Source organism: Oryctolagus cuniculus, chromosome 6 (genome assembly GCF_051225735.1).
Source record: "Oryctolagus cuniculus isolate XC-2025 breed Fujian yellow rabbit chromosome 6, ASM5122573v1, whole genome shotgun sequence".
Taxonomy (NCBI): domain Eukaryota; kingdom Metazoa; phylum Chordata; class Mammalia; order Lagomorpha; family Leporidae; genus Oryctolagus; species Oryctolagus cuniculus.
This window is the reverse complement of record NC_142872.1, coordinates 25516536-25529663: the sequence shown is the minus strand read 5'-3', so window position 1 is coordinate 25529663 and position 13128 is coordinate 25516536. Positions and strand designations below refer to the sequence as shown.

General features: G+C 43.9%; 1 protein-coding gene and 1 long non-coding RNA gene across 5 annotated transcripts in view; one reads left to right on the top strand and one right to left on the bottom strand.

The window, feature by feature from the left end:
- The window catches only part of TRPC7 (transient receptor potential cation channel subfamily C member 7), a 131898-nt gene that overhangs the window by 70301 nt on the left and 48469 nt on the right, over positions 1 to 13128 (top strand). The window contains exon 4 of the mRNA XM_070076125.2: positions 11780 to 11944. Coding sequence (XP_069932226.1) covers positions 11780 to 11944 — 165 coding nt within the window. The remainder of the gene's footprint in view (positions 1 to 11779; positions 11945 to 13128) is intronic.
- LOC149126065 (uncharacterized) overlaps positions 1 to 13128 on the bottom strand; it is a 296586-nt gene that overhangs the window by 265608 nt on the left and 17850 nt on the right. The window lies entirely within an intron of this gene.

The following is a 13128-nucleotide window of genomic DNA, read 5'->3' as shown; positions in this document are numbered from 1 at the left end:
GGGAGGCTGACTCATGTACCCAAAGGGAGGTAAAATGAAATTAGAAAAGTAATCCTCCATTTGAGATCATCAGAAACAGAAATATGCAGGCCTATACCCAAGAAAGAAGCAGCTACAGAACAATGGAAGGCACTGCCTCACCCTGGGTATCACTCCAGGCATTCTGCTGGAGGACTGCCCTTTAGGAAAGATGGGCATGAAAAGAGACCTACATTTCTGTGATAAATAGATAGAGAGCTGGAAACTGCAGCTGTAGAGAATAAATGGCTGCCTTTGTGGAGAAAGTAGATGCCCACACTCAAGGAGGCATAGAGATTCAGAGGAATTCAGCAACCAGTACCACCCAGAACATACCGGCCCATCAACAGAACTGCAATAGAAAGTGAGCCCCTGAGGGCACAGCAGATGGCAGAGGGCTAGTCATACTCAGCAGGGGTATGGAGCAGACCAGTGCAAGAGGCTTCTAGGTGAACAGAACCACAGATCTGTAGCAGGGATGCAAAAATGGAGCAGTGGTCGGGCCTAAAGCGCTGGACTGGCCCACATGGGCTCTCAGAGAATGAGAAGTGAGCAGCTGAAGTCCTCCACTGGGTACATTTAGTGATAGGAAAAATGACTAATCGAGGATTATATCCTCAAGTCAAGTATGGGTATCTGAATCAAATAGAAATACATAGGAGGAGGCTATCATTTTAAAAAATTCCCTGCCATTCAGTCTGAAAGAGCTCAGAAATTAACAAGATTCCCAGAGGCAAGAGCCTTGACCATCTTGTTCACTGGGTCCTCCATGCTTGGTACCTCGTATCAACAGGCATTTGATATTGATCATGAGGAAAGATAACTACCAATGGAATTAGGTCTTTACTCACCAGATGCCAACACTTGGAACACTTGAGTTACATACATATTATTTTTAATTCTTGAACAAATGACTATGACACTATTATGAGTCATAATATCAAAATATTGGCAATAACAATGTTTTATAAGTTGAGAAATTAAAAATCACAAGTTAAAATCAGTGACACTAAACCTCAAGTATATTTCAAACATAAAACCATGTGCACAAAAACATCAAGTAAAAATAAAATATGGGCAAAATACATTTCACATACATCAGCATTATAATGAAAATTCAGAGTAAATGAAATTTGTGTTAAAGTACTACTATTAAATAATCACTTAAAAATAAAATTTAAAAAATTATTTTTAAAAAGTAAAGAATATCAAATATATTATTGCTGAGTTATCAGCACATTTCTCTTTAAGAGAGATTTGGAAAATTTGGAATCAGACAATTATAAATAAACTCCAAATATTTCCCTCTGGTTCCTTTAACTCCTTGCAACTGACTGAAATCTTTTCAAAAAATGTGTGGCCATTCCACCCCACCACAACTCCATCAACCTAGAACAACAATTTTTATGTTAGTTGAAGATATGGTTTATATTTGAAAAGAACATCTCCAGTTTATTTTGATCCTTTTTCACTTAATTTAATATAGATATAGATTCCTTTGCAGAGTCCCTGTATCAATACCAGTATCTCTGGGTGAATGTTCTCCTTGTTGACAAAGCCTTTGAACTACAGGAAGAATTATTCTTGCAAGAAAAAACTTTATTTCTACTTAAGGGCCTCAAACAAAATAGGTGTTCAACATATATTAGTTATTCCTTATTATTATTGTATCAGTATTTTCTGAATTGATGTTACTTTATGGCAGTACACATACATATAGAAATTAATAATCTTCATATAATCTAGGAGATAATCCTCAAATCCCACTTTAGAATCGTACCTCAATCTTTTAAATAAGACAGAGCCTAGTTTAGCTTTCATCACCTCTCCTTGTCTGCCTTTTAGTGAAGATGTAAAAAGACAGTTAAGTGTTCATCAGACCCTGAGTGAAAGAGGATTTTCTATATTTAGAAATTATTCTAGGTGATAAGTCACAGGAAAATTATGAAGCAGATCTTAGAGGACTTGGAAGAGTGCTCAGTTTATCAATCTCAACAGAAGTTTACTGAACACCTCCTACATGTAAAACAAGGATGCACCTCTTGGGGGTACAGAGTCAGCTGGGTCTCTCAAGGAGATGAGAAACAGCAGCAAACATCACAGGTAAACACAATAGTAAAGCCCGTTACAGGCTGACTCATGAACCATGATTGTCAAGTGAGTGGGCCACGGAATGAGACCCAAAGGAGTCCAAGACATCTCTGGAGGCCAAGGGACTCTGTAGGACTTGGAAGTGTAAGGAAGTTTGGCCTCAAATTCTGTTTAGGAGTTGGGCCATCTTGGAGCAGGACTGGCCTTCTTTGCACACAAATATGTATACTGCCATGTTACGGGGCAGTAAACAGCTGACTGACTACAGGGAAAGGCTCAGGAAGAGAGGAGTGGAAAGCAATCCAAAATGGTTTGCTGTAAGAATCTTCTACTTCTTTGGTCTCAAGTTAGGGCTTAACAGTCACCAGGTAGGGTGGAGAAGTCTCTGCCCAGGTGTAGAGAGTGGCCTCTTTCTGACACTGTAAAGCAGCAGAGGCACTCACCTGGAGCCAGCGATGAGCTGACTCCCAGCCTTCAAAGGGACTCTGGCCATAGCAATGTAGTCAGAGTGGAAACCAAGTCACTTCAACAGCACCCTCTGGGCTCACTGCACAAAAGGATTCTGATCTGGGAAATCACAACACTCAGCATCCCCCTGCAGGAAAGCCAGCCACAACCCCTGCCCTGGCACCTGCCCTCGGCAGACAGCTCACCCACAGCTCTAGGAGAAAACCCAGTGCTATTTGTTTTGGTCCCTGTGCCTGAGACTGAGGCACAGGTTGGTTTGTGGCTGACTTTATTCTGATAAGAGAGATACTGCTGAGTCATGGGTACAGTCTTCAGAACAACTCCCCAAATGGGACATTTGTTTACATAATCCCTGTTGGCTTGGAGAACAGCAGGTATGCCTAAAGAGAGGTGGGAGACTTTGACATGTGCTCCTGGCCCAATGGGAACAGAAAGCTTTTCCTGACAATGACTGAGCACACTACCTACCTACCTAAGTGATAACAAATATCCGTGCTAGTGAAGAGACTTCAGGGTTGCCCACCTCCTCTTCCTGCCTGGTACACTTCCAGAATGGCTCAGTGAGCATCTGCCCAGCAGGACTCTCAGCAGTGGAAATAAGCAAGCAACACGGCAGACTCTGTCAGTGTACAAGCAGAAGAGGAGGCAGGGGAGACGAACTGACTGACATTGTCCAGCCATCCATGTGGAGTCTCTCATCAAGGAGGGGGACACCTGACTGACGCTCAAGTGGTGAGAAAACAGAAAGTTTCAAAGCAGTGCTGCAAAAAAAGTGGTGGGGAGGGGAGGCGGACAGCATGCCTTGGCATAGCTCATGAAATAAAGAATTCTCGTTTGCGGCCAAAAATCCCCTTGATCTAAGCTCCAATTCCTGTTCTTGGCTCATTTCTTGGAGCACCTCCTCCACATGACAGTATAAATCTTTTCCTAATAAGCTCTGTATATCTGCAGCCCAACTGCCTTTGGGAACTAAGGAAGTTGCTGTTTTCCAATATCCTGGCACTTCCAACATGAATATAAACTTAGACAAAACATGAATTCCATCATTTATCTGTTCATCGTGTCTCCTGGAGAAGAAGCAAACTCCCAGCCTCTCGTACTCATGTACCTCTTTCAGATGTGGTGACACAGCCTGAAGTGCTGGAAATCTGCCACACGGCAGGAACGGCGGGTGGGAGGTTCACTTTGCTTCTGTGGACAGCACCAGGTTTGCAGTCTGGAAGCAGAGAACATGCAGCTGTGCCACTTCCTCCTTCAAATGGCTCCTACTCATTCAGTACCACACTCTGAACTAAAGCAACCCTCCAGGAGGAACTGGCTCCCCAGCAGAGAATCACATAGGCATGTAACTGTAATCAAAGGGAGAGACTAAGAATTCCATGAGAACAAAGACTGAGGGATCTCATCTGAGTGATGAAGACAGTCACTGAGCTGGACAAAACTTGGACATGTAAGGAGGAGAGGAGAAGCAGCCTAAGTAGCAGAGATGGCTTGAGCAAAGGCTCGGGGATGGAAAAGCTGGGGCAGGCTCTGGGACTGGCTTTGCTGCGGTTTTCCCGGAGGCTAGGGATGAGAAAGTAAAGAGTAAGATCAAACTGTAACAGCTGGAGGTCACGTCTCCAGTTCTCACTTCCCTTGCATTGTTCCCCTCTTCTGTTTCCTTCCTTTCATTCCCTTTCAGTTGTTCCCTTTCTCCTCAAGAAAACTTCTACCCATCTATACCTCCATCCTTCCAAACAGCACAGATGACATGTGGATGCGGTATTAGCACAGCAATGTCTGCTACTCTGGGGAGGAAAGAGCCCAGATGTTCTCTCTAAGAGGACATAGCTCACTGCCACAGAGTGAAAAGAGAAACCCAGGGCACTGGCTCAAAAATCAGACAAGCCTCACCATGACAGTAAGAAATGCCATGGCTCACAGAGATGCCTTCCTGTTTGGCAGACATAAGGGGAAACTGCTGATGGGAGAGGCACCATATGGAAGTGGTTAGAATATCCACTCTGCAGTCAAGTCTGAATTTTAATCTGGACTCTACCTCCTATCAACAGTCATGTACCATCAGCTTTTGAATGGACAAGAGAATAGATCCCACCTCATAGTGCAATAAGGATTAAATGAGAAAATATCCACGAGCTCACCATGGTAACACTCCGTAAATGTTAGCTTTTTATCATCTTCCTAATGACAAGGGACTAAGATCAGGAAAGGTTAACAACCAAGCCAAGAAAACCAAGAGAACGTAAGAGGGCACTAATGTAATGGAAAGAACTCAGGTGTTAGAGTCAGAGCAGAGCTGGAACCTTGACTTGCTAGCCATGGGACTGTGGACAACTTGAGATGATCCAGCCTCAGTCCCCTCAACTGAAAAATGGAGCGACAACAACATCTCTATTTGTATCTGGGGATGTAAATAGTCCATCCATTTTTTGGAAAGTTCTTGTGAAAATTATAGATAATGTAAAGTTTCTTCCATGGGAGATCCTCAATAAAAATGAGAACACTTAAGCTCTGTCTTTAAGCTTTTCGTTTTGCCTGGGGCCCATGTCTAGAGGCTCTTTCTGGAGGTGGGTTCTGCCAGCAATACCAGTGGATACTTCCCCTTCACCACCACCATCTTCCAGGCACTATCATGGATTACCTTCCTGTGGTGGTCACCCTGGAGCTATATAGAGCTAACTAGGTTCAATGAGCATGTTGACAACTCTGATCCCATACCAGAATGTCCCATAAATTTAGAAGTACTAAAAACAATGTCATTGTTTGCTTTCTTTTTTATTGTAATCAAGAGACTGATTCTCCAAGAGAGTTTAACTCTTAAAATCATAGCCATACAACACTCTCTACTGAGAGCATAAACTTAACAAAGGGTACAATAAAAGAACTATTCAAACAGTCCTGGAGAGGGTTGGAATAAGTAGCAGTAGGAGTTACAGCAGCATTAATACCCACCTTCAATTCTTACTATAAGCACCGGGCTGGATGTGGAGCACCCAGCACACATTTTCTTCTCTTGCGGATCATAAGCTAAAAGCAATGAAGTGATTTGTTCATGCTCACAAACCTAGAAAATGGCAGATCTATAAAACCTGTGCAATCCAACCTCAGGATCTGAGTACTTAATCACTCTGCTAGCACAGAAAACAGCAGTCTGAGGCATGAGCTAAAAAATGGAGGCAACACAGCTAGTGGCTCCATGGATGTGGAGCTCACAACAGTTTCACAAAACAAGAACAAACAACACAGGAGAAGTGGGACCCAGGGGGCACACTGATGACGGGATGAGCATTTGGCTTTCATTCATTCACCCATCACAGTGGGCCTGCTTAGGAACCGGCAGAGCATTATTAGCAATTCTCACTCCACTTCTAGACTCATAAAGCTGACGATTCCACGTGGACAAGGATGCTGACTTCCATCTCCAGTGCTGAGCAAGCACAGTGCCCGGTGACAGGGATCATGAGGAAAAGCTTGTTGAATGATGGATGACCACATGAATGAGCCAACAGATTATAATAGCAAATGACTGACCTTTCCATCTCTTTCCATCCCTCCCACCCCCCATGACTTGAGAATGTTGCCAACACAAAACGGAAGAGAAGAACTTTAGCATCACTGAGCCCAAGCCTATGAGATGCCCCAAACAAGAAATGGCATCACACAATCAGCCTAAATTCCAATCAACCATCCACACTGAGAACAGCTACCTAATGACAGACATAGTATCAGTCTCTTTTTGCCTATTCAGACAGTTTATAGAAGAAAAGACTTCCATAAGCAAATGCCGGTGATAACCCAAGCAAAAATTCCTGGCCACAGTCACTTCAGACAGCAGTGAGGCCTTTGATGGTGTAACTATATAAAACGAAGTTATTTTCTCTATATGCATTTTGACTTTCATGAAAATTTTCTCCAGCTAAGTTATTCTTCAGCTTATCAAATCATGCATTGACACATCTCGTTACTGCGTAAATGTGGCCTGGCATCAAAGAGAAAAATCTGTGCTTAAGAGCTGTGGAAATCATACAGCCTCCAAGATAGCTGCCCTCTCCTCTCCCTAAAAAGGGGAAATGTAGGACTTAAGAGCTTTGAAGGTGAGGAAAGAAGGGCATCAAGGAGGAAAAGTGCTCTCTGCAAGTCTAGTAGCCTCCAGCTCTCCTCACTGATGGAGGGCTCCATAATCAGTAGAAGGCAGATGTCAGTGTCTGATGAATGGACTTGATGGTGACCCGGACTGCCCTAGCACAGAACAGCCTGTTTTGAACTCATAGCCTGGGTAAATCAAGTTTATTATCAGTGGAGGATGAGGAGGGGAGGAAACTGGATAGACAGGAAGTGGCCCAACCCACCTGGCTAGGTTACACAAACCTTTCCAACTTTGGCTATGTGGCGATTTCCAAAGATACCAACACTTCCATGAAATGTCTGCTGAAATCAAATGCAGGTCAGAAATAAAGACTGACGGACAAGGTGGAGCAGCAGGGAGCGGGAGGGAAGAAATGGGAAACAAGATAAATGGGGGAGAAAAACAGGAAAGAAAGGTAATGTATTGGTTTATTTTTATCTACCCAATATTAATTTCTACTTTTTATTATTTTTTAAATGTATATTTACTTGAAAGGCAGAGAGAGAGAGAGAGACAGATAAACAGATCTTTTATCTACTGCCTCACTCCTCAAATGAGTGCAATAACTGGAGCTGGGCCACACCAAAGCTAGGGGTCATGAACACAATCCAGATCTAACATGGGCAGCTGAGGCCCAGGGATTTGAGCCATTACCTGCTGCTGCCCAGGTGGGCATCATCAGGAAGCTGGAATCAGAAGTGGAACTCATACTCGGATTCAGGAACTCCAATAGGGAATGCAGACATCCCAAGCGGTATCTTCACCAGGATTCTGATGCCTACCCCTATCCAGTATTAATACAAATATAGTACACACTATATTCCAGGTACTGTTCTTAGAACTTTATAAGTATCAACTCTCACTTAATCCTCATTATTTTTAGATAAGAGGAAAGCTAAGCATGGGAAGAGTTAACAATGACCTACCAGCTGGCCAGCATGTGACAGGGCTGGGATTTGAACCCAGGCAGCCTTGTGGCATTCTATGCACTTAACCACCTCTCAGAGGACTCTTATACCCTGTCATATATGGGTATCCAAGCCATGAGTATTAGCATCTCATGAAACAGCCCTAAAAATACTCAAGAGCTAGTTAATAAATGTTCACAGATCTTCAATGACTATTTTTTTGAAATATTAGACATTTTCTTATGCTGGAATATAAAGCTTGGAAAAGAAGAGATGTTTTCTCTCTATAAAATAAAAACAAAACATAAAATAAGAATAGTAGCTCTTGGGCCAACTAAAAGCAAAAGAAGATGGGGCCTAAGTGACATAGACATCCCATATGAGCGCCAGTTCCAATCCTGGCTTCCCACTTCTGATTTAGCTCCTTGCTATTCTGCCTGGGAAAGCAACAGAAGGCAGCACAAATTGGGCCTCTGCCACCCACATGGGAGGCATAGATGGAGTTCCTGGATCCTAGCTTTGGCCTGGTTTAGCCCCAGTCAGTGTAGTCATTTAGGGAATGAGCCAGTGGACAGAGGTCTCCTTCTCTCTCTGTCTCTCCCTCCCATTCTATAACTTTGCCTTTCAAATAAATGAAATACATCTTTTTTTAAAAAAAAAAAAGGGGGGGGGTGGACAAGAACCAAGATTTGGCCAACTGTCCAAAAGTCCCCACCAGTCACTCATATTGTCAGTCACCAGTGGCTGGGGGACAAGAGGTTCAGATGAACTACTGGCAGAAACCAGCTTTGGGTACAAAGGTTGTCACATGAACCAAGATGGCTTGGGATGGAAAGTACCACCAAGATAACTGGCTTGGGATGGAATCAAGAATCAGCAGCCATGTGCATTCTGGTCCTTCCTGTCCCTTGGGTCTTGTTTACCAGTCTGGCTCATCGCAGAGTCACATTTCTATTATGGAAAAATCTGTTCCCCCATCTCTCACAGCTTTACTTCTCTTCATTCCCTCTCTCACCCAGTTCACTGGACAGCCCATCCCAGTTGCAGATTTGCCGTCCAGCCCCATGTGACATCACCTTGACATATTCTCAGCTCCAGGCTATTCTGAAATCCCTGGCTATGAAGAGTGAGTCTTCCATTGGGAAAATGAAGGCAGTCACATAGGCTCTCCCCTTGATGCATTTTCCTGAAAGTGTGCTATGTTCTGAAATGGTTGGGGCACAAGAGGCCTGGGCAAAGCTCTTGGTGACATCCATCTTCTGATCATTCCATCCTTTGTGAGCTTGCTGTCAAAGAAAGAAAGCCACGGACAGTATCACTGTTCTGAGTTCTCATTCTGCTGTAGCTGTGGACTTTTCTTCCACTGGTTCCTCTCTGACCTTGCTTTTGAAAATCCTCCTCCCACCTGAGTTCTTCCCGCCTTTGTTCCTTGGCCACGTGCCTGCCTGATTAGGCTTTCTCTGTGTCCTGTTGGTGTGCTTCATTTACTGCTTTCATCTTCCATGGGTCAGGGATGACAATTTTCTGTGCTTCAAAAATCACAATGGAAAGAATTCTCTGGTACACACTGAACCATATGTCAGGAAGTTGCCTTCCAAGGCCTGCCGAAGTCCAGAAAAGTGCCCATATAGAAGTAAATGCCAGTTTGGGCTCTGGCTCCCAGCTGCTGTTGACTTTGTGGGAGTACTATATCATAAAGTCTATTTACAAATAAACAGCTTGCTGCAGCTAAGTTGCTTGGTTACAGAGGAAAAATGCACCTGTGGAAATTTGCAAGGTCTACTGAGCAGAAGACAGAGCCCAAAGAGAAACCCTCTATTTTACCTGAAGCCACTATCTTCCTCTGAGAACGTGAAGGGACAATGCAGGTGGTCCCCACTGTGGTCTCTCTCAGACTCCTGCAGACAAGTGCTAACTCGTCTGCAAAGAGGCAGCAGTGGAAGCATACGAGGGCGTTTCCTTACACAGACGAGAGGTCAGTGGTGGGGACTGTGACAAGGGTCCCTCCAGAGCAGCTATGGTGCAGGGAGCCATGGAAAGTAATCACCTGCGTGTGTTCCACTTTCTGGGCAGGCTGTATCTCCACAGCAGGGCACTTTCAGTGCCTCTAGAAAGCAGCTGGCTATTGAAAACGAAATCACCTGCCCTGTGCCCTACTCTGGGACTGTGTTAGGACTAAACTCCAAGACCACAGCAACCAGCTGTGTGGTTTTCATTTGCTCTGTGAGCCAGAAAAGGGCCAGGATATCATAACACCTTCTGGCCCAGATATCCCTCCCTGCATTGAAGAGAATTCACTGCATTTATTTTGAAGGGAAAGACCATAATAGTTGGTATGAATACAATAATGTTGTAGGAAAGCCTTGTTTGCATCTAATATCTGAGTAATTGCATTGCTAGAGTCTGCAGGGCCAAATAAATCCTTGAGAGTGCCCTCATCTCTGCATACTATAGGGGGTTCTCAGAGAGTGCAAACACAAATACAATGCCATCTGCATTAATTTTAAAACAGCTCTAATTTACATTGTTCTTATAATGAAAAGGGAATGTTTCACATTTCCCAGGAATCACTGTATATTCAGACCCCTTAATACCCACTAAGGTGAATGGGATGGAACTTGGCACTTTATGCTCTGGGGTCATCAGCTGAGAAGTCACCACCTCTGAAAATTGGTCAACCTATCTTTCCCAGTCCATAGCCCATGATGCTCCTGCAGTACAGGGATACCCTGAATAGAGCCTAAGGGCAAGCTTGCCCAAGGCAAACCATGGCTTCCTCCTGCCACAGGGGAAAGATAAGCTAATGTGTATACTTTTCACAAATTAACACTTTATTCCCATATATTTTACCTAAATATTGCCTAACAACTAAGACCTAGGGTCAACTTAACAAATGACTAAGTAGCATCAACTTCTTGCAGAAAAGGGATGTTTTCACTACAGCAACTCAAGCCAATGTGCTAACGAAGCAGAACATGATAGGTTTATCTGTGTATATACGGCTATCACATGGGCCACACAGGCAGAGCAGAGCTGGGCTCCAGAAAGGGTCAGACACTATCTCAGCCTCTTTCTGCACATCTTCACTTTCCTCCTTTCTTCTAAACCGAGCTGTTTGGCTGCTTAGTCCACAGAGTGTAAGATAACTTCCCAGATTTCCCAGGATTACATGTTAACTCCCCCGCTAAATAAAGAGACTGCTTCTCTCATCATAGTCTCAAATATTATACCAGGGAAAGAATACCTGACGGGCATAGCTTGGATCTAGGTTCCATCCTCATCTAATAAACTAAGGGGGTGAGGGGATGGGGGAGGGGGAGACAATGCTACATGGTATAAAACAGCCGCAAGAACTCCATACTGTAACCTAAGCACAAGAGCAAGACAGTCCCAAGGGAGGGAGGTGGTAGTAAGCAGGGTGCCTCTGTCCCAAAAGGAAGACACTGCATGGGGTCATGGAGCACGCAAAGTATCAGTGCCCAGCTGTCCCAGATGTTCCCTAAAATCTTCATGGACTCAGGCTACACACCACCAGGATCCAGTAAGGAAATGCTGAGAAATGTGAACAGCTCCTCTGGAAACACTAGAAGCATTTTCCCCTAGACTACATAGGAAAAGAGAAGTGAATATTTTTACAATATCTCATTTAATCCTCCAAGACAATGTGACAGGTTGTTTTGCAGATTAGAATGCCGAGGCTCAAAGAGGTTAAGGAGACGACCCAAGGTCACCTAGCTAGTAAATGGTAGAGCAAATCTCAAACCCATATCCAACTCCAAAATCGTTTCCATACTCCATTCACCCCTCTCTGTGTCGCTTCCCAAACAAACTCTGCCCAGAGCTAAGTGTCCCTGATCAACTGAACAGCCCGAGTTGGAGACAAGCTCCTACCCAACAGATGACATCTTCTACACCTGAGATGTCTCCAGCCCTCAGTGGGCAAAGCAGCAATTCAGCCAGCCCTGTGAGGATCCTGGCCACAGCACAAGCTCCCCTGCGTCCCCACTCCCCTCTGCAGGTACAGACCCCAGCTGCTCTGGTTCTAGCATTCAGGATACCCCCCAGGTGGAACAGTTCACCCGAGCTACACCTAGGTTGTTTACAATCTGACTACAATCGATGCCATTTTCCTGTTTTTGTTTTGTTTGTTTTTGTTTTGTTTTTACAGTTCGTTGCTCATCCTAACTGTCAGCAGCAATTGCTTACCATGTGGTATGAAAATCTCTCAGGCTTACGTCAACAGTCTATCGCTGTGAAATTCCTGGCTGTCTTTGGAGTCTCCATAGGCCTCCCTTTTCTCGCCATAGCCTATTGGATTGCTCCGTGCAGCAAGGTACAGACTGCTTAAAGGTGCATGTCGTTTGCGGCTATTTCTTCTCTTCTTAGCATGACCTGAAGACTATTTTGTTCACATCAGCAGCTGATCTGTTCTTATATTTAAAGATAATAGTCCTGAGATACTTAGCATAAGCAGAGAACCAAACAAGAGGAAAAATGTGATGACTTTTTAAAATCATTTTTAAAAAGAGAGGAGCAATAAAATGGGAAATTTCAAACACATGAGAGTTCATCTGAAAGGATCAATAACAAAATAGAGAGAAAATGAAGGCACATTTCATCTTCCAATTACTCAATACGCTTAGCATGTCCTCCAACCCATCATACAGTCATTATAATCATGGTAATTTTAACAGCCACCACTCCGTGCTTTCTCTTTGCTAAGTCCTTTTCATGGAGTATCTCATTTCACTCCCTCAAGTACGTGATGTGTACATGCTTCATGAAGTAGGTTCAGACTTGAGAAATACCTGCTGGGTGGTACAGACCAGTGATGACATCGTCTGCTTTCTCTGACCTCTTTGATGGAGTTTGGGCCCACATGGGCAGCTAGTCAGGTTACGAGAAGGAAAAAGGCAAGGAAATAGAAGGACTAAAAGGATGCCATGACTGGATTCTTTTCTTGAAAGGGAGTGGCCAAGTGCATGCTGGTGATCCGAGGAGTGAACCCTGCAGGTGCATCACTCTGCTGCCTGATCCACATCCTCAGAGACCAGCCATTTGGCCCAAAGCCACGGAAAATACCAGTGCTCCAGCTTCAGGAAAGAGTTAGTGCATAAAATTACTAAGCTATGCAGAAATTTTGGAATATATTTCAAGAGTTTAAGATTGTCATTAAAGGTTCCAAAGCTGTACTCACCTAGTGATATATTTAAAAAGGAATTAAGCTTAAGTAATCAACATTCAGCAGAAAAAAATGTAACTACAGAAGGATTCATTCCACAAAGAATTTCATCACTAATGAGGTTAATAGAAGTGTCACCAGTGAGCTGACCCTCTTGTCAGCTCCACTTAGAGGGAACTAATGCCAGAATGATGGGCTCAAGACTCCAGGGCTGTTATGGAGGCCACCAAATTAGACAGGCAGTGAACTGACTGCCTCTGAGTGAGTGAGGGGGTCACAGAGAGAGGTCAGGCCTTGAACTCCTGCTTCTATAAAACGGAATTGAAAATGAAAGG